Source organism: Ambystoma mexicanum, chromosome 10 (assembly GCF_040938575.1).
Source record: "Ambystoma mexicanum isolate Mex_15411 chromosome 10, UKY_AmexF1_1, whole genome shotgun sequence".
Taxonomy (NCBI): domain Eukaryota; kingdom Metazoa; phylum Chordata; class Amphibia; order Caudata; family Ambystomatidae; genus Ambystoma; species Ambystoma mexicanum.
In genome coordinates this window covers 54,521,205-54,543,590 of record NC_090932.1, presented here as the reverse complement: position 1 = coordinate 54,543,590, position 22,386 = coordinate 54,521,205, and the positions used below count along the sequence as shown (strand labels likewise).

General features: G+C 45.5%; 1 protein-coding gene across 1 annotated transcript in view; it reads right to left on the bottom strand.

Annotated features, from left to right (window-relative positions):
- The window catches only part of MASP1 (MBL associated serine protease 1), a 587,565-nt gene that overhangs the window by 7,862 nt on the left and 557,317 nt on the right, over positions 1–22,386 (bottom strand). The window contains exon 15 of the mRNA XM_069617479.1: positions 15,626–15,725. Within this exon, the coding sequence (XP_069473580.1) occupies positions 15,626–15,725 (100 nt within the window). The remainder of the gene's footprint in view (positions 1–15,625; positions 15,726–22,386) is intronic.

Genomic DNA, 22,386 nt, shown 5'->3' with positions numbered 1-22,386 from the left:
AAATGTTTACTTTAATAGTGAGTAAAATAAATAGAAACACGGAGTTAGTAAATTCAATGTGGCTTATAATGTTTGAATAACAAGGTTGTCCTCATAAGGTAAGCATTTCACTTGCAAACTTGGTTGAACTGCAACATTTTTAACATGAACATGCATTAGGTGTCATATAAAATTAAATGGTTTCTCTATGAGAAAGTAAACAGGCCTCATTATGACCCAGGCGGTAAGGGGTTAACGGCGCCGTAAAAGGTGTCGGCGGCGTTATCCCCTTACCGCCTAATTACGAGGTCCCTTTGCGGGTCCCCACCTTAAAGGCTGGTTTTTCCAGCCGTTAAGGAAGGAACCCGCAAAGGGACTTTCGAGGTAATTACGGTACCGCAATTTGCGGTACCGTAATTACCGCCTTCCCCATTCCCATTGAGCCGTATGGGGACAAAAATGGGAATGGGGAAGGGCCAATGGTGAATGGAGAATTACCGCCCCGCCAACCTTGGAATGGGGCGGTAATTCCGCCATTCACCATGGCGGAGTTGGTAATTTACCGGCGTCAACCATGGCGCTAATAGCGCCATGGTTAACGCCATTGTTGTAATGAGGCCGTCTTTTCCCATGTTTTAGCTTTCTGTTTCGTGTGTAAATATATAACATGTTTCTGCAAGAAAAGGGCCCCCGCAAAGAGGAAGTGTCTTGATGAAAGATATCCTGCCTGGAAATTCGATTGCTGTTTGCCTGTTTGCTTTTGAAGACAGAGGGCCTCATTAGGCCCCAGGCGTTAAGGGGTTAACAGCGCCGTAAAAGGTGTTGGCGCCGTTAAACCCTTAACGCCTTACTACGAGGTCCCTTTGCGGGACCCGACCTTAACGGCTGGTCTAGACCAGCCGTTAAAGTAGGGGCCCGCAAAGGGACTCTCGAGGTAAGTACGGTACCGCAATTTGCAGTACCGTACTTACCGCCTTCCCCATTCCCATTATGCCCTATGGGGCAAAAATGGGAATGGGGAAGGGCCATGGTGGCATGGGGAATTACCGCCCCACCAACCTTGGAATGGGGTGGTAATTCCCCATTCCGCCCTGGCGGACTCCGGCATCGACCATGGTGCTAATAGCACCATGGTTTTCCTCCGGAGTCCTAATGAGAGCCAGAATGTTCAGAACACACAGCACTGTGATTCTTAGATCTTTTTTGCACTTATTCTGCACTTTGTTGGATACTTTAGAGGATTATACCTAAGCCCCATATGAAAAATAGATTAAACAAGGGTAGCTTTTTCCCCCCTCTAATATAGTACATTCGTATCTACTAAGTAGCTTTTTTGCACATGAAAATTCATGTTTTTCTAATTTGTGATGATGGCCCTCATTACAAGTCAGGCGTTAAGGGTTTAATGGCGCCGTCGGTGCCGTTAACCCTTAACGCCTGATTCACACTTTAACGCCTGCTTTTTGCAGGCGTTAAAGTCCAAGGCGCTAAGCGATCTTGGAGCTAATTACAGCACCGTAATTTACGGTGCCGTAATTAGCGCCTACCCCATCCCCATTATGCCCTATGGGGCAAAAATAGGAATGGGGAAGGGCAAATGGTGAATGGGGAATTACCGCCCCACTCACCTTGGAATGGGGCGGTAATTCCGCCATCCACCATGGCGGAATCCGGCATGGACCATAGTGCTAATAGCACCATGGTCCACCGCCTGACTTGTAATGAGGGCCGATGTCTTTTACAGGTGTTATATGAAATCAGAATGTTTTTAGCATTACCTGATGTTCGGATGAACTATGGAATGAACATTTGGTTACTTTTTTTATATTATGTCTATTATATCAATCAAATTTGAATATATATTAATTTCTATGTTTTTCTGACCTGGTCCACCCTCTTATCGATCAGTAGAAGCCTATTGATTATATATTATTATTCTTGCTATTCCATGAGACATAATCCCCTTTGCATATTGGTCTATTTGCTTCCCCTATGTCCACGATGAAGGGGACACCCATCAGTTTTGTACACAGACCGAAGTCAATACCAGTAGTGATTAGCTGCACTCTAAACATTCTGATTGGCCGAGAGGAGGATGAAAACGATCTCCATCTGCTAATGTAGGTTATATACGCCATCATAGCGTTCAAAGCCCATATGGACACATCCACCCTGCTCCTTTTGCTTGCTAGTCTTACTTGCCTATATAGAACAACAGCTACCAGGGGTCTCCCACCTGCTTCATATACTCTCTCTTCTTTTAATCCCCACCCCTGCATAATGTGACTATCATAAATATCCACATCCCCACCAAACATGTTGCTTAGAATACATAGGAAAGCCTTCTTGAAACAGGCATGGCACTACCTCTTTCCAGGAGCAGGATCAGTCTGCGGCTGAAGCCCTCCTGAGTATTGACACCTGTCTCCACGACCCCCCGCTCCAGATGGTACCAGCCATTGAGAACCATCTTAAGTATTTCCGCAGTACCTCCCACCTGTCTGGGAGGGGAGAGAAGGACTCTAAGATAAGACTGACCCACTTCATCCTGCCCGTCAGGAAGAACCTAACAACCCTACTCTCGAAACAACAACTGGCCAATTGCTGGTCGCTCCACTAGACTCTACATCCCACACTTTGGAGTTCTCCACTCCCATGCTTCTCCTAACAAACCCAGCTCGTCTACTACCCCATCCACCCCCTTTTTCCATTGACAAATGTCAATTTCTGGAACCCACACCAAGGTTAGAAATATGAGGAGGGGTGGCTAATTGGAACATCGAATCACTGTTAGAGGTTACCCCATAACTTTTAGGGTGAACCAGACATATAACGTAGCCTGCAGCGGCCTGGCTTCAGCTGGCCAGAAAGGTTCAACAAGTAGGATCTGGAAGCTCTTTGTGGAAAGTCCGGGTTGGGACGTGTCTTCCCACCCTACAGAGCAACAACATTACCTATGATCTAGCAGTATTGGGATTTGGGAAGAAAATAAAGGGATGTTTGTTCACGGTTGTGCCCCCCTCTCCCCCAAAGATCATCTGTCTCCTGTATCTCCTTATCAGTCAATTGCCTTGTCCTCAGGTGCAACCTAGGGCCCGACTCCCCCAAGAGACTTTGCAAACTCCCGTGGCCTTGCAAACTCTCTCTTGGGGGACTAGACAGGCCCATTTGAACCATTAATTCTCCTTAGATCAAGAATGCTTTTGGGTCTCTTCCCACCACTAGAAGAGAGTGACATCACCCAAATCAGAGGGGGCCCCTGTCAGGGTATGGGCAGAACCCTGTTACCTTCTAAAAGCAGGTCTGGCTTCAGCTGCAATGCCGGATATGAATGGCCGTCCACCCACCCACAGCTGAAAGTGCTTTTATCGCTTTACTCGTTTTCAAGGCACTCACTCTTCCAGCATCCACACCCAGATTCTGCAATGGAGTACAGAGGTCTGGCCACCTCCCCTTGGCACATGCACTTCCCAGCCTGCGTGGTGCTGCTAAGCGATTGATGACATAGTACGCAGTCCGCGTCTAGGATCAGGAAAACACGTCCTGTGTTGCGTCAGTAGGCAGTCTTGTGTCCTGGTTTATGATGTTAACCCATGGATGGCACATTAGGCATATATAGTGACAGGTGCAGGAGCAGACAAACAGGCTGCTAAGTCCATCCTTTTCCCCCCAACGCTAGTTGACACCTATGGCCATCTGCTCCCCACTCACCAAAGCCAATAAAGGCAAGTTCAAGTATATCTCCTAGGGGTAAAAACATGCCGCGGGCAGCACTCCTGGCCTCCTTATCCCACTATCCCGACTTACTACTAATTATTTATATTTGTAGAATGCACCAAAGACCATTTATACCCGTGATACCTCCGTGTCTGGAAGCTATCAACAAACACAATGAATAAATAAATACAAATAAATACATTTCTGGTAATCAGGTCCTGAAAGGTGTCCCAAGCAGAAGGTGGACAGTACGAACTTCTCCGAACTATTACTGAAAGAAATTCTTCAAGTTTTCAGTCTCCTAAATGTCAATAGTTCCAGTGAAGCCCAACGCCTTTCAGGTAAAGTCTTCCATTACTTCCGGGTACAAACAGTGACATCTCTGCCTCCATGACAAGCTCCAGGAAGTGCTGGAAACACAGAGGATTTGTTCCGTGTGACCGTAAAGAGCCTGTAGGATTATAGCTACACATTTTTTGTCAATAAAAACTGTTTCACACTAAGAAGTGTAAGAATTATGCATACAGATTTAAATGTAATCCAGTTCGCTCTAGTCAGACAGTGGAGAGATGTTATGGCTGCTGAAATATAGGCCCTCATTACAACCCCGGCGCTATTATCACCATGGTTGGTGCTGGTGTTGTAACGAGTTCGCCATTTTGGAATGGGGAAATACCACCCCATTCCAAGGTTGGCGGGGCGGTATTTCCCCATTTCACCATGGCCCTTCCCCATTCCCATTTTCGCCCCATCGGGCTCAATGGGACTAGGGAAGGCGCTAAGTACGGTACCGCAAATTGTGGTACCGTAATTAGCACCGAGGTCCCTTTGCGGCACCCTACTTTAACGGCTGATAAACCAGCCGTTAAGGTCGGGTCCCGCAAAGGGACCTCGTAATCAGGCGTTAAGGGTTTAACGGCACCAACACCTTTTACGGCGCCGTTAAACCCTTAATTAAAGGGTCGTAATGACCCCCATAGTCCCAAGAACAAAGTCCCAAGATCATTCTGTCCACAGCACTGTGTATGTGCCACAGGTACCTAACATGTGTTTTTAGGAGGACCAAGCAGTGCCCAATTGCAATAATCGTTCCTGCAGGAAACCAGACTGTTTACTGGCAAAACTGTGGCAGAGTTAGTTAGGAACGAGATCCTTCCACGCAAAGTGTGAAGATGGTCAAAGACTATGCGTACTATTACTCTGTGCGGCTGTATATACACAAAGAAAGATCCCGCGCTGGTCAATGAGCCGGCTCTTGCCAGGTCCCAGATCCGGCATCAGATGGCTGGCCTAATCTCCAGACCCGGCCTGCCTCACCCCTCAAGATGGCGGCTCGGTGGCCTAATCTGTGCTATCCTCCTTTCACCAGCCGACACTTGCGGTTTCCTGGTTCTATTTGCTCAGCCCGTTTCTTTCTTCTGTCCTGAAAGGGACACCAATGGAATCAATGAGCCATGAATATCACTGGGGTGGGGCCATCGCTCTGAAAACCAGGCTTTCTTCATGCTGGGCACACTATTGTTTTCCAAATGTAATTTCCAAACTCATATATGCTGCTTGCATTCACTAGTTTTCTTTGAAATGTTTTTTTTTGGTGTCAGGCTGCCACACCAACACTCTGGCCCTCATTACGACCCTGGCGGAGTGGGTTTACGCCAGCGTTATTCGCGGCGGACCCGTCTGCCCTACTACGAGTTCCCGTAGCGCCATGGAACGTTTTCCGTCTGGTTTTTCCGGGCGGAGAAATCCATGGCGCTACGGGACCTTGATGTTAATTACGCCACCGTATTTTGCGGTGGCGCAATTAACGCCTTCCCCACTCCCATTATACCCTATGGGGCAAAAATGGGAATGGGGAAGGGTAAAATGGGGAATGGGGATTTACCGCCCCGCCAAGGTCGGCATGGGGCGGAAAATCCGCCAACCTCCATGGCGCTATCGGCAGCTTTCCGCCGTGCTCCGCGGTGCATTTAGCACCGCGATTTCCGACAGGGTCGTAATGAGGGCCTCTGTAATTTGGGTGCCCCTTGCTCTGTGTTTTATCACAGGTTATACTTATAAAGATGTCAAATGCTTGTCAAACTGGTAAGTGACAAATACATTCTTCTGTTGTGCTGACAGTTATTAGGAAATTAAACTGTGGTTTCATGGGTGCCAACTTTTGATTTTCACTACAGGGGCAGAAGTATCCCCCACCTCTGCCCTAAATATAAGCAACCTATCCCTTCCCCAGTCCAGATCATCGACCAGCCCAACCCATCACCTGGCCACACACATTTCATAATTGTATAGAACTTGTTTTTTTTTTTTTTAAGGAATTGCACGAACAACAAGTTTTGAAAATATAACATCCGGGCAACGGTCCTTCAACCTACTGAGCTACCTGGTAGCCTTTTACTGTAGAGTGGGTCTATGGATCCCTTAATGTACTAAAAATCACTGCATTACCAACATTACTTTGGATGCACCACTTTCATAGAAGTGATTTAAAGTGGAATTGGTGTGCACTTTGGAAAGAAGCAGCATGAAAGAAAGTGCATCATTTTTAAACTATTATTGTGAACATTTCCTTTGAGTGGAGTTCAACTGACTGCTTCGCCTCCTCAGAAAACCACCTTTTTGGAACTCCACTCCTACCCCGGCCATTGTGAGATCCCACATGCTTAAAAAAAATCAATTTCCACAACTGGAAAGATCCATAAATCCCCCTGGGTTTGGGTACCGAAGGGCTCCCAACCAAGGAGGCCATGAGGATTTTAATAGGACTGGGAAAATGCTAAAAGGACATTGGATTTCAGTTCTAGACCCATTTAATTTAAAACAATTCCTGCACACGCAGGCCGTCTATGGTAACAAGACAAGAATTGCGTTTATTGGGTGTTTGGTGGTCGTTTCCTTCCAATATTGAAAATATCTGAGCAGCGTCTGCATAACGTTCAGTAGGAGATAATCTAGTATTTCTGCAAGCGGGATACATACATGTTAAATGTTAGGCACTTATATGTGAGATGCCTGATGTCAGAAGTCGAACTAGAGAGCATGCATAGAGAGCATGCATAGAGAGCATGCATAGAGACCATGCATAGAGAGCATGCAATTGTCGTTGCACTCTTAGCAAGTGGAATGTTACTGGTAGGTCACGTAGTGAAGGTAGCGTGTCTTTCGTTCGTCCACAATTGGACGAAGGGTCTTTTGGTTGAGCCCAACTGCGCGTCTCCTTCAGTTACTCGGCACCTATTATTTCCTATAAACAGTACTACGTTGGTCAACCCCTGGTGGTCAAAATGTGCAACCGCTCACCACCTCTCCCAAAATCCAATCCCTACACCTCCTTTTCTGCTCTTCTACCTCTCCCCCCTACCATCCTATGCTCCCTTATATTCAAAGGGTGCACCTCAAAACCTCCCTTTCATACCCCCTTCTCCTCTACCCTGACTCCCCCGCCCACTACCTCTGTGTTGCATTACCCCATTGCACCCGTGCTCTGTCTCACCCTGTTACAGACCCCCAAAGTGCTCCTCCCCACTGTGACCTACCATCTGCCCCGCCTCCACCCACTTTCCTCTCTTCTAGACAGGGTCTCCCCTCCTGCACCCCCTTTTGTATTCCCTCTTCTCCTCCAGGACTTCCCATGTGCCTGACCACCCACTCTCACCCTTTCCCCCTTCCCCTACTCACCTTACACACATTTCCCACACCATGAATTCCGCCCACTCTTCCCACCCTTAACTCCCTACTATCTTGAGATTTTTTTTTTATTTGTAGTGTGCACCAGAACCAAGGGTATCAGGGCGCAAAGCATAAGAATATGTTCAGCTTGGTTACATACAAAGAAAAGTACAAAACAGATGTCAGAGAATACATATGCATGGATATAAGGTTACATATAGGAGCAAGTGCATAACAGATATCAGAAAATAGATGTGTAAAGATACAGAGGTGCCCTGGGGAGTCAGGGCCCGGACGGTAAGAGTATGTTCAAATTGGTTACATGATAGACTATTTGCATAACTAAAAACAGGTCAGGTATACAGAATATACAGGTGCAGAGAAGCACAGAGCATGAAGGGGGTGTAAGAAGAGTAAGAAGTGGCTAAAGCTGCAACTATGCATGGGAGGACAGTGCAGCAGATGGGCAGGTAACTAGGAGTGGTGTGGATTAGGTTAAAGACATAAGGGGCAGAGTTATTATCACATGTGTCTATGGACAAGAGCAATTACTTGTCATTCTCTTTCAATCAATTAGTCAAGTTCTCTCTAAATTTGGTAAAGGTTTGGTCCACTTTCAATGGAAGTGGCAGGGAGTTCCACAGTTGTGATGACTTAACTGAGAAATTGGATCCCCCGATGGTGGAGAGTTTGAATCGAGGTACAAGGAGACAGTTGGAGTTGGCTGATCTTGTGGGTCTATTAGTTGTTTTTCTGGTAATCCTTTCTGTCAAGTAACGAGGTGCTTTATTGTTTAGACATTTGTGGATAAGGGACCCTGCTCTTCTCTAAGGGGTCGATCAATTGGAAAGGTTGACCATTGTAAATGTTACCCACCACTCCAGTCCAGCAACCGCTGAATGACGAGAACCTAGGTAGGTAGGTAGACATTTTGTAAAGCGCACCAGTTTGCCTCAGATGAGGCATCAAGGTGCTGGAAACAGATCTCAGTTGCGGGCCGCGAGCAAAGACTCAAACTCTACGGAACAGCCAAGTCTTCAAGTGTCTCCTGAAAATTTAGTGGTCAGACTCATCCAGAATTGTAACTGGCAAAGAGTTCTAGAGACTCGAATCCTGGACTGCAAAGGTGTGGCTGTCCCATCTAGATCTCTTGAATTTAGGAATGGCAGAGTTGAGCGAAGGTGGAGCGAAGATGCCGCTCAGGAACAAACTGAATGAAGTGGGCCGTTGTAAGGGTGAAACCATTTTGTAATAAGCTTTATGTGTTAGGCACAAGGCTTTGAATTCCACTCTTTTGGCCTCAGGAAGCCAATGTGAGGGGTGAACAGAAGGGAAAATATGATCGTATTTCCTAAGGTGGAACATCAGCCTTTCAGCCACATTTTGGATATGTTGTAATTTAGATGGAGATTTCTATGGGAGCCACAGGTGAACAGCATTACAGTAATCAAGACAACTGGAAATAAAAGCATTCATTAGCTGCCGTTTCTCAGAGACCGAGAAATAGGTCGGGAAGCCCTTTAGAGTTTCTAGTTGGCAGAAGAAGGTTTGCAAAAGGATCCCAACAGAAATCCCACTTTACCAAAGATTCTTGAGCGATACATTAATCTTATTTGGATTACAAATAAGTATTTCTGCTTTTTGTTCACTTAGTTGAAGGAAGTTCGTCGTCATCCATCTCTTCACTTGCTCGAGGCAGCTCTTGAATTGGTCAATCGGGTTCGCGTTTGAATTACCCACGCAAACAATTAGCCGGGGACCATCGGCATACAAGTAGCAAATCATATCAAAGCTGCACACTAGCTCTGCCTAAGAAGCCATATAAGGGTTGAAAAGCAAAGGACTAAGAGGGGACCCCGCACAGAACGCCTCTCATACCGGAGGAGAAGTGGAGAAGGCTTAGTTGCGGATACTTAGAGAACATTGAATCCATTCCCACACATTTCCCTGTAATCCAAGGTTATAGATATGATTCAAGAGGATGTTATGATCCATCCAATCAAAGGCTGCAGATACATCTAAGATACGCAGGCCAGGGCCTCCTGCATGCACCCAGAATTTAGAATCTAATTCATTCCACGCTTCTTTCTTCCAGCTCAAGTTATTGAGCAAGATGAAAGCGCTTGTACCACCTTTTAATTTCCGCAAAGCCATCCAGGACCTGATTCTCTATCTCGTGATGTGTTGGCCGCCCTACTGACTTCGTCGTGAGTTGCTTGGAAGCTGGATTCACCCTCTGTTGCCTGACTTATTTCGGATGTACGGGAATTCTAATATATTTCACACAGTCACTTCTTCCCCGTTGGTTTCCCACCCACCGTCACAGTTTTTGTAAGCTCGGCTGAACCACTGACCAAGTGGTACTTTTTGGTTGTCCACATTCCCTGGTTTCCAAATGATGTCTTTCTGGAGGCGACAGGAGTATCCGGAGCTGGGAAAACCGGCATCTTTCGACTCATGGTTTTAAGCAGGAGGGATTGCTGGGCACGTTTTTTCTTCTGTTGCCGCTGTGCCAGGATGGCTGTGCCACCCATATTTGCATCTTCACCCTACTCTCTTGCCCTTTCGAAAAGCTGTGAAAAAGGGCTGCTTTTGTGTAAAATGAAATGTGTCTGAATTTTTGCTCCTTTTGCATTTTGTTCCTGCATTTTGTTTCCTTATTTTGTTCTTACTTTGTTGTATGTTCTGCATTGAGAAATGGGTGTATGTTTCAGTATCTACAGAGCGCTCATATCTTCAGGTGAGTCAGTGCTTAATATCATTTTTAATTAAAAAAAATGGATTTCGTAAAATATTGGCATCCCCTTTTGGGTGAAGGACCCCTTAATTAATTGTGTCGTTTTTTATTTCAGGTGACTCCATTCTGGCCTGCGGTCTGCAAAATAACTTCTCAGATTGCATCGCATTGTACTCATATCTTTCTTTGTATGTCCTTTAAATGTCAACTTGTTTACTTATGAATGACTTTATTTGGTTTCAGGGTGACCACTGTCTTTCAGTGCCACCAGTAGTTGGAAAGATGCCAAGTTAACGGCTACCAGTCTTTATATCAAACTAATATTTAACGAATGCCCATATATTGAATCTTCTGTCTTGAAAACTTTATAGTGAATGCATTTATTTTTTATTTTTTGTGGGGGTTCACCTCCAAACCCACGTTTCTCACCCCTAAAAACCCATCCCGACCATTTCCCAAAAATATTTAACCCTTTACCCCACCCTAAATACATTCACTATAAAGGTTTTCAAGATAAAAGATTTGATATATGGGCATTCAATATAAAGGATTCGATATAAACACTGTATACCCAAGTTAACATCTGTCTGGTGTGAGGGGTCATGAATATGCTTTACTAGACATGGAGTCACTGTATCAATATTCAAGCAATACTTAAAAATCGCCAAAAAGAGCTTCTCAGATCACTTTTTAGGAACTGATTGGAAAAAAGTTAATTCATTTAGGTAATACACGCACTCTTGTATGATCTTCTTAACTATTGAAAATGTATTTAATTCATACTATATTAATCTATAAGCATGGTTGACTTTATTTTATGTTTGCAAATGTATATTTAGGCCCAGTGTTCGTGACTAACCGGTTAGTGTTAATAGGGTGCATTGCCACCCTGAGAATATTGGGCAGCCAATCAGCCACTGGTGAATGCAGGGTTTCTTGACAGATCCTAGTCTGCGGTTCACGCTGCTGGATGCATGCCTCCCAAACTGTGCCAATTTTTGCGTTGCACTCTACAATCCAGGGGGCTGCCCATATGGCAAGTGTGCCCGATCGGTACCAACCACAAACAACATAGAGATTTTCATATTGGCACGCAGGTTCCAACCTGCGTCAGTCAATACCAAAGGTTTCTGCATCTGCCTTCCTTCAGCCCACTAACACACCCTGCCCTCCTTTCTTACAGAGCCATGCACCGCGATGCCCACATTACTGGCAGAAAGGTGCCATATAAGACAACCTTACATCACATTATATCACATGCTGTTGCTCTTCAGCCAAGATTCATAACACAAAATAGACTTTCCATTACCCTTCCACTCATAGTATATCATGCAGCATTGGTGGGCCAGCTGGTTTCTATGCATTCTTCTGCCACCAATTGATGCGGGTCATGCCACGAGCTACTTACTGTACAAACAGCACGTGATTTGTGTGGTCTGCCTTGGGTTGAAACGGGTAATGCCGGGAAGGCCAGAGGTCAAGCTACTTACTGTACACACAGCATGTGATTTATGTGGTCTGCCCTGTGTTGAAACGGGTAATGCTGGGAAGGCCAGAGGTCAAGCTACTTAATGTACACACAGCACGTGATTTGTGTGGTCTGCCCAGGGTTGAAACGGGTAATGCGGGGAAGGCCAGAGGTCAAGCTACTTACTGTACACACAGCACGTGATTTGTGTGGTCTGCCCAGGGTTGAAACGGGTAATGCGGGGAAGGCCAGAGGTCAAGCTACTTACTGTACACACAGCATGTGATTTGTGTGGTCTGAGGTCAAGCTACTTACTGTACAAACAGTGAGTGATTTGTGTGGTCTGCCCTGGGTTCAAAAGGGTAATGCTGTCAAGGCCAGAGGTCAAGCTACTTACTGTACACACAGCACGTGTTTTGGTTGGTCTGCACTGGGTTGAAACGGGTAATGCCGGGAAGGCCAGAGGTCAAGCTACTTACTGTACACACAGCATGCGATTTATGTGGTCTGCCCTGTGTTGAAACGGGTAATGCGGGGAAGGCCAGAGGTCAAGCTACTTACTGTACACACAGCACGTGATTTGTGTGGTCTGCCCAGGGTTGAAACGGGTAATGCGGGGAAGGCCAGAGGTCAAGCTACTTACTGTACACACAGCATGTGATTTGTGTGGTCTGAGGTCAAGCTACTTACTGTACAAACAGTGCGTGATTTGTGTGGTCTGCCCTGGGTTCAAACGGGTAATGCTGTCAAGGCCAGAGGTCAAGCTACTTATTGTACACACAGCACGTGTTTTGGTTGGTCTGCACTGGGTTGAAACGGGTAATGCCGAGAAGGCCAGAGGTCAAGCTACTTGCTGTACACACAGCACGTGATTTGTGTGGTCTGCCCTGGGTTGAAACGGGTAATACTGGGAAGGTCTTTGAATCATGACATCAAACTCAGGCGGTGTCTGCTTTGCGTTCATTCTTAGGATCAGGGGGGTTTGCTCTGCACACTGACCCCATTGTGTCCCCATTGCGCCGTCTTTTAGGGTTTGGGCTGTAGACGGCTTTCAGCTTGTCTAATGAGGGCACCAGTAAAGAGCATTTGCAAGTAACATTTTGGGGCAGAACCTCCATCGCAGGAGGCAGAGGCCCAGGGTTCTTCATCTCTAGGTGCCTTGGGGAACGGACAAATGCTCCTAAGCGCGGCTTATCTAAACAATATGGAAAACTGTCTTCAGCATCCCCTCATTTGTCATCTCTAAGTAATATTTAGGCAATAAGCCCCGAGTCTGCGGGCCACTACCGCATAAGGTAATGCCCCCGGGGCCCAAAGTTACAGGCCCGACCATAGTGAGGGACCTAACAAAGTCCCCGGGGCATTATCTTATGCGGTAATGGCCTGCAGGCGAGGGGTTTATTACCATTAGTACCCCAGTCCGTTAGACCTGGGGACTCATTTTTTATGACGCATTGCGTTTCGCAGCAGAAAATAATGAAAAATAAATAAAATGGCCACCATGGACAGGAACCCGTAGTCTGTTTTCTTTTTCCATGGTGGCTATAGTAAACAAAGAAAATGGCCACCATAGAAGGGTTGAAGGGACTACATATAGTTATTTCTCCCTTTCTATGGTGGCCTGAAAGAAGAAAAAAAACACTGAAGAACGGCGCAAGGGACGTGCAGGGACGTGTGCGAGTTTATCATGAGGTAAGGTTAGCAAACGCACCAATCGGTGCATTTGTTTTATTAACCATAACACGCGCCATAATTATAAATAAGTATATTAATCTTGAGTTCAACTGTTGTTATTGATTGGTAAATTATACTAGTATACATTTTTTTAAATTTCATGTTATATTATCCAATATTAATATATTGCCCCCTTAGCAACCGCAAGGGTCTCACGAAGCCTGATGCCGTCCGAGTGTTGACGTATTGTGACCCCGCGAGGATGTCTCCAGACCTTGCTCTGTGGATATGAAAAAAGCAAGGGTTGGGGGCAAGGTGAAAAGAAAGGGGAGATTTGACCATGGATGCAACACCTGAGTGTGGGGATATTGGATGTGGTATTTTGGACCCGCGTTTTAACTGTGATTAGTTATCTGTCAGTGTGAGGTAAAATTAACTTAATATCCAGGTAGGTTTAAAGCAGAGCTTTACTGTGAAGGGAATATTTAGATCAAATGATGGTACATAGTAGGATTCGAGTGTGGTTGCGTGATGGATGCATGATGGAATTGAGAGATGCTAAAGCAAGCCCCAGTAGTGCGGAGGCTTCCCCCAGACACAATCCATGTATCCAGGCCAGGACTGGGTTTGCTAAACCAGCTGCCAGAAGGGCCAGTGCCAAGAGTGGGGCGTGCATAGATGCATGTATGTGGAAAGAAATAGGTACGCGGTAGAGGAGGGGTACAGGAGACATGATGAGCTTGAGTCCAATTAATATTAGGTTTCAGAGAATTTGACCTTGGCATCATTCTCTGTGATTGACAATAACATGGAGAAGGCCAACTGTGACCTCGGCCTACTGCTAGAGCGTTAGGGCAGACGGCACGCCAGAGGAGCATAGGGGTGGCTACTCAATTCCACCTGCAAGGAAGACAATTAAACATCCAAGTTCAGGTTGCAAGAGCAAGCCAGAAAATAAGCATTTGCACATGACAACCAAGACACTCAATACCACATCTATGAACATCTACTGTCAAAGAAACCCTAATAACAGAATATGGTGGCTATCTCCAACCATTCCTCAGATGTGTGCCAAAGACACCACCAGTGCTTGGTAGGAAACTTGTCCAAAGGGCAGGAATCGAGGAACGGCTCGAGGCCTCACACTATTTAGGGTTCCAAGACACATTGTCCTCCCGCTCACCGGATACTCAATACAATTTAAACTGCTGAGAAATGATTAAGATAGCCTTTGATATTCTACAGAAAAGTTATTGATCTCTTCTGGTGGGGTGGGGGAAGAGGGACCCGCTCAGAGTTCGCCTGGGAATAGGACAGGCCCGCTGCATGAGTGAGAACCAGCCAAGGTGAAGACCTTCCTGGCATCAATTCATTCAAGAGCGTAAACATTAAACACATGTTACATTATTGTTGTGTTTGATTCCGCTGTAAAAAACATGTTTTTTGCAATGGGTTAAACACCCACATTCAAGACCATCGGGATGAGAAATTAGAGACCAGAATGCAGAATAGCAGGAATGTCTTGCCATCACAGCATTACTGTAAAACAGGTGTTCAGCATATAGGGCCCGATTCATGGAATTATCTGCACGGAAAATCAGGACTTTGTGTACCAAACTGCGTGCGAAATCCTGTTTGTCGATTAATGGAATTGAATGTGCAGCCCTTTTTCGTACTTTGCGTGGACTTCGCACAGGCTCGGCACGTCACTGTAAGCATGGCTCATGCAAAGGGCAGGTTAGGGGCGGGACATGTAAAAGGAGGAAGAACAAAGGAAAAGGTGGGCGTTATGAGGGACGGCCCGCAGGCAGTCCATTGCACACCCACTATTGCGTGGAACGACATGTATTCATGAATCTGTGTGAGCAACCTCTCGGCGGGGAAATGGCCACATACAATCTGCCACCGAAGGCAGGCTTTCAAACACTTGCACATAAGAATCACCACACAGAGTAAGATCGGGTGTCTGATATAGGGGTGCGTACATGCATCTGTGGTGCCGATCTGACTTAGGGGTGCGCATATGCAGTGTGGCATGGTACAGGAATGGTTTACGGGAGTACGCACACAGATTTTCTGAGTTTTACCCGAGTTACAAAGTATTGTACGCATGTTGTCGGGGTGCCGGTAACAGTTACGGGGGATCCTGCGCAGGGTCCCCGAGATGCAGGCCTGCTTGCGGGGGACCCCACACACTATTTGAAGGGTGCATCTATCCGCCTTGCGTATACGGTTACTTTGCGCAAACAATTCCATGAATACCGAGAGTGTTCATTTTTTTGATCTGCGCGCAGGCTGGCACTCTCGCACAGTCCTTGCGGGATAAATGTGCACCTTTCCATGAATGGGGCCATAATGCCCTTCTTTAACCCCCAAGTTACCTTGCTTTTCTCCTGCACACAGCATGTCCTCAGTAATCTTCCTGCCCATGCTGGCATAAGTCTGCTGGCACACCTCCTTATCTACCACCGGAATTTCAATCTGAAACAGACGTCTTGGTTAAATGGGCACATATAAGAAAGATTGTTTTCATGTTTCATTTGAAGTTTTAAATACTGCAGGCAAATCATAGGAGCAATCTATAATTACTGCAAATAAACAAACAGGGTCATTAGAAGTTTCCCGGTATCCCTCTGGTAATTCCAGCAGGAAACTGGGAAACTGACCTACCGTTACAAGCACCTGATATCCCAGAATTTCTGGGACATTCCAGGTACCGGCAACAGCGGTAAATCCCCATTCCATGGAGTCCCATAGGACTCAATGAGGGGAATTGCCAGTATTACTGGCACCGGTAATACATGTGCTGGTAATACCAGCTGTTTTATGCCAGTGGGGGCCTGATTTACCTCCAACTCTTGGCTGGACGGAAATCCGGTTACCCCCACCGGCAAACTTGTAGTTTGGTGGTGCTGGAAATGTGGCAGTCACGGAATTACTGCCACTTTTTTCCCGCACCGCCAACCTTGTAATGGGGCCCAATGTCTTGAAATTTAAATAAAATAATTTGATTTAATTTTTGGTATTTTTTAAGGATGTACCTCACTTCGAGGAGAATCACCCCAAAGTACAGAGCATTATGTTAGGGATAATACAGGGAAGCACCACACTCCATTGATGGATATTCTAGAAGTTGTAATGTTTTCAGGGTTTATAGCAAAATGATTGCTCAAATAATTTTGCAAGATACAGCCTTTGATGAATCTTAGTGGATTCCCAAACTAGCTATTGGATACTCTGAAAGGTTCTGGGATTTTAGCGGCTGAGGTGTTACAGGGTAACAACCTTTGAGAAATGTTAGGGGTTACAGCATTTGAACAATGACAATACATAAGATGAGGCTTTTCAACTCACCTTTCCTCCACCTGCCATGAGAGTTTGCTGACTCCTTTATCCTGCCACAACACCCTGACATTGCAACTTGACATTTCATTGATACTCGCTACCCTCATGTTTATCAACCATACCTCATGTAAACTGCACCCAGTTGCATGCGGGCTCGTGCACACTTAACAAATGCAAAAATAAATTGAATGAAATAAATGATGGTTATCGTGTTGAAGCAAGCCTAATTGAAAAAGGTTACATGTTGTATGAGAAGTAGTTGATTGGGTATAGCCTGGTTGTGTAATAAGGTGTCTCAGGGTTTCTTGAAAGCCGTAATCTTTTATCCTTTCCTGGATGTACGTAACCACGTTATATCATTTGGACAAGGTGCAAAACCCCAGGAGTGGAGATGAGATGGAGAAGTCCTATACACGTTCTTTCTCTCTTTTGAATGTTGGCATCAGAAGTGTTGGCCGAACATGGCCTGGATTGCCATAGAGAAACATAGGGTTAGATTTGTGATGAAGACACGTAGGCTCGTCCAGGATTCTTTTCATGCGTTTTCTTTCTTCTCTGTGTCTGTGGCAGAACGTTTGGAATTTTATTTACAGTTTTTCTGTCCACTACTTCTCCCCTGGGAGACAATTCCAAATATTGACTACTCTTTCGAGGCAGTCAGTTTGGTGTATTGTGTAGCAGTCGCTCTTACAATACAAAAATAGTTACAACAATTAACAACTAAAAGCAAGATTCTCGCACATATATACTCAACTCATTTTGAAATGCAGTTTAAGAGTTATATTAAAAATCATTGTAAATTCTTAGGAGATACACAACTTCACCTCACTGATGCGACCTAACAAGGCAGAAACATGTGTTGTTATGTTAAGCCCAAAAACTCAATAAATGGAGCCACTCCAAGCGCATGAGAAAACCCAGCTTTATTCAGATACGAACAGCCGGGAGAGTGTACAAAAGACAGTCTCAAAATGGTGTTAGCAACAACGAGGTTTTAAGTTAGGAAAACATCACAGCTGATACCATGGTTTGTAATTATCATAAAAAACCTATATTTCATTATTCACTTGGTTAATAGAGTATAGAACATATAGTTATCTATAAGTGAAACTTCTACTATTGGTTCTTTCCCAACTCATAACTCCTCCTAAGTTCATCCTTCCAAAGATTATACATTTCAATCTAAATTGCGATTGATTAGCATTCTACTACACTGTTCGATAAGGTGAAGAAGGCACTGATTGGTTAATTATTTGTTAATCATGGCTTGGGCTCTGTTATGCAGTGCCAAGGTACAAGGTGGGGAAGGAGAGATGGGCGAACCGCTGTGAAAATTACTGCCATCTCGTTCCCATGCTGTGGTTCTCTCTTCCAAACCAATTCATGGCCTTGGTGTCTCGTCCCCCTCTCTAAATACACAATGAGCCTAGAAGTTGCACTATCTAATTGGGCCTAGAATAAATGGTCACTATTGCAAACACAATGTGAGGGGCCACTGTGCTAAAACCATTTCCGCCCATCTATTGGATTTTCGACTGTCCTAATGTGTGTGTGCCTTTCTTCAGTGGCCACTTGGGGGCAATATATGTTTATTTGTTATGGGATAATTTTGCACAGCAGCTACTTGCACCGGGCAGTCAAAGATATGTCTGTTCTCTAGCTGCTACCAATAGAAAAGAATTAACTTAATAATTGCAGACTGTGCCGTCGGAAAGGTCATCTGGTGCGGTTTGAACTCTTAGGTAGAACTCCCTTTCACACACTGACCTTGGTGCAGTTAGGGAGAATTCTCATAAATGTGCTAATTCCCTTCACCTTAGAGACCCCCAGCAACTTTGCTGGATTATGAGGGGTTGATTTTTTTACCTGGAGAGAGTGTGAGTCTTTTTTCCCACTCTCTCATGTATTTTTATGTGTGTTTTACTCTTGTGTTCTTTGATTATGGCGTTTTAGATAACTGGATAGGCATCTTTTCATATGTGTGTTACACAGCACTCTCAGTGCAGTGACACAAGGAAGCCTTTTAGGCTGTCTCAAGGTTTAAATACCTTCTCTGGGATAAACTACCGTTTCCCAGAGAAAGTAAAGTGAAATTGACTTTACAAGTCGTTCCAAATTCCTAGACCCAGCACACCCTATCTTACAATAGAGTGCTGGAGGGGTTACTTAGTATCCCCTGTGTCTAGAAACTCATATAGCAGTCAAATGCTACCCTTTCCTCTGGAAATGGCTGGTGGCAGTGGTTTTAAAATGAACTACCATGATTTTTCACGACCACGAACACCAGTAGCGTTAAATCGCGAGAGCCATGTTTTTCAAGATGGCGTCTGGGCCCCCTTTGTTTAAACAGATCCCGGTCTTCTTTTTTTTTCGCCATTTCTTTTTGGAAAGGTCCTTCTAGAATTTGTCTCTGCGTGCCAAACCACATTTGATCACTTTGTTCCTTCGCCTTTGGCGGGCTTCAGGACTGAAGACTGCCTCTGGCGCCCGAGTGTCTGGGGTGGTCAGGAAGGGAGGGAGGTGCCCAAAACTCCATGGCGTGAATGGCTGCCTGACTGTCCGGCAAGGACAGCCACCCTGCTGGGTGAGTGGCAGCTAGGCTGGAATGAATGGGAGGAAACTGGATAAAAGGCGAGTCTCTTGGCTTGGAAGGCAGAGTCGACCACTGGAATGAAAGAACCGAAGACGAGCTGGCTGATGCAACTCCTGGACCGTTGGTTTGCCCAGTGAAGCCCTTCTGCAGGTCTGAATCACCAAGTTCAACTCGACAGAGAAGCCCTTCAAGGACGACGTCTCCCTTTGAGTTGATGGGACCAATCAACTCGTAAGCCACCTGGATACCATTCTCGGAGCTGGTTGTATTTTCCTCAGAGTGCTGCAGGAAACCGAATAGCCAGGGAGAAGGACACCAGTTTGTGTGCTTGAGTACAGCTACCGGAATCGAAGATTTGCCTTTGCCAGCTTTTTTTACCAGTCCCAGTGCAGTGCAGGAGTCCCCTGACGTCCTCCCTCTTGTCCCTACGACTGAGGCTCAGGAACAGTGAGATCTGCAGGAACTGCCAGGAACAGATGTCTTCAGCTGCATCTTTTCTTCATTGTAAGGAACTGTGAAAACCCGACCGAAAGAACTTACCTGCAAAAGTGCTTTAAACTTTGGCAACTTGCAGGCCTAGTCAGCTTGTGACCCATCACATGAATCTTTCTTTTCCGAACTACTTCTGAGAACTATGGCAAAGACTTTTCCGTTTAACTTCCAGAACTGCTTTATCCTATTCAAGACTTTAGCCCATTGATTTTGGCCTAACCGATTGCATTGAATCAACTCCTCTGGTAAACTCAAACTATTTGCACTGTCTAAGAGTAACTGTAATATTCGTTTTTATTAACTTATGCCTTTTTGCTCCTACTTCAAATGCTCTGAATGCCAAATCGCTCCTCCTTCAAAGTAGTTTAAATGCCTCAGAACCTGATCTTGTGAAGTACTGAAGTGTATTTTTGTGCGATATAGGTTGCCTCCTTCTAGTGAATGTTTTATAACTGACTGTGAAATAAATGAATACGTGTTTTACCAAGAAACCTTGAGTATTAGAGTCTATTTGAATACTTGTAATTATAGACCCCTGTGTAACACCCTGACAGCTCACATTCACTCTTGAGATAAGCCTGGCTGCGCAGCAACACTACCACAAAACTGTGAAGTACAGACTCATACCAAAGGTTGGTTTTGCTTACACCTGTAGTTCTAGTTGTGTCTAGGGGTCCCAAAGGGCACTGCATACAAACTTTGCCTAACAGGTGCTTGGGCTGCTGTCCGAGCATCGTGAGGCTTGGAATATTTGTTTTAAGCTGTAATATTTCAGAACTAAGGCCTCGCGCGGTTGGTCTGAGTAATGGCAGTACTTTGGTTCTTTCTCTGCCATGTTTGTGTTCTTCATGTCTTGCACACCCCCATTCATTATTCACTGTCTGTGCATGCTGCAACCTGTCCCTACCCGCCCATCTATATACTACTTGTATAAGTATAACCCTGACTGGGGATTCTGCAACCTTTCCCTACTTCTGTCAATGATGCTGAAGCCTCTCCCTGCCTTCCCATCTCTATACTGCGTGTCTAAGTATAGCCTTGTATGGGGATTCTGCAACCTTTCCCTACTTCTGTCAATGCAAACTACTTCTCCCCTTACTTGTGTTGCACAATCTACTCTACTTTTCATGGCAGCTGTATGACCATTGGTGATTTACTGAATGTTTCTCAGCTTGTATTTTCATTCAGGCTTGGGAACGGTTGAGGGCGTGGCCAGACCCGGTGCAACTCTCCTCTGCGCCATCACAGTGTCTGGGGTTGCCCTTGGTACTCTTGTTTAGAGGAAAATCTGTGTAGCGTTTTGGTGCCGGACTGCCCTTGTGGGTGGTACCAGGCTGTATTGTATGGTATTGTATACAGATTTCTAAAGCGCAACAAAGACCTGGTGGCATCAAGGCGCTAAATCCTGAGAGGATAAGGGAGCAGCCGGCATTAAAACAACAGTGTTATAAGCTGTTTACGAAAGATGGTTAGAACATGGATAGCCCATATGTGACGAGGGAGGGCATTCCACAAAGAAGGAGCCAGCACAGAGAAAAATCTGCCCCTCGCACAAGCACGTTGGAAGCGGGAGACAGACAGCAGAAACTGGTTAGATGAGCGAAGAGGTCTCTTAGGTTGGTAGAGAGAGAGTTTAGATTGAGGAAATTTAGACACAGCAGAGTGAATAGCACGGTGGGCTATACACAAAATCTTAAAATTCACCCGGCTTTTAACAGGCAGCCTGCGAAGGCGCTGAAGGAGATCACAAGAATGAGACAGTCTGGGGGAGTTAAGGGCAAGCCTAGCTGCTGCATTCTGAAGATTCTGAAGGTGCTGGACTAGCGCCACTGGCTGCCCAAGATAGATTCCACTGCAATAGTTTATTGACCCCATGATGGAGGCAGTCACAAGTTTGGCCCTAGCCTCATTTGGGAGAAAGGGGAGAACCTTCTTCAAGATTTTTAGTTTGGCAAAACCAGTTTGGCAAACTGAAGAGATTTGTGCTTCTCTAGAGCCAGAGGCCATGACCTTTATACATAGGCTATTGGCTGCAGCAGAGGGATTCGGACAGGGACCAAGACATACCGGCCAGTACTCTGAGATCCAATAGGGGCCAGCAGAATCGTGGCCAACTAGCAATACCTCAGTCTTCTCTCTGTTTAACTTGAGCCAATTGTTGGCCATCCACATCCCTACCGCTGAGAGAGAGTCTCTCAGCAGTTGGGGAGGATTTTCCTTAGGGGCATTTAAACGGATGAGAATCTGGGTATCATCAGTATAGGTAAAAAAGTGCACACCAAAACTTGAAATGAGTTTGGCCAGTGCAGTTATATATAGATTAAAAAGCAATGGAGAGAGAGCCGAGCCTTGTGGAACTCCACAATCAATCGCCATAGAAGGAGAAGTGAAAGAAGTAAGGGACACCACCTGTGTGCGATCAGAGAGAAAGGAAGATAACCATTTCAAAGGGACACTTGAACTTCCAGCATCAGAGAGGCATTGCAAGAGTCTCTGATGGTCAACAGTGTCAAAGGCCGTGGATAGATCAAGCAAGATAAGAATACTCGTCTCTCCATCGTCCTGTAATATTGCAATGTCACCATGAGGTGCAACCATCACAGATTCAGGGCCCAATACTGGGCGAAAGCCAGCCTGAAGAGGATGGAGAATATGATTGGTCTCAAAGTAGGACGGAGGATTGGGGGAGATAATAGATTCTAGCAGCTTCGT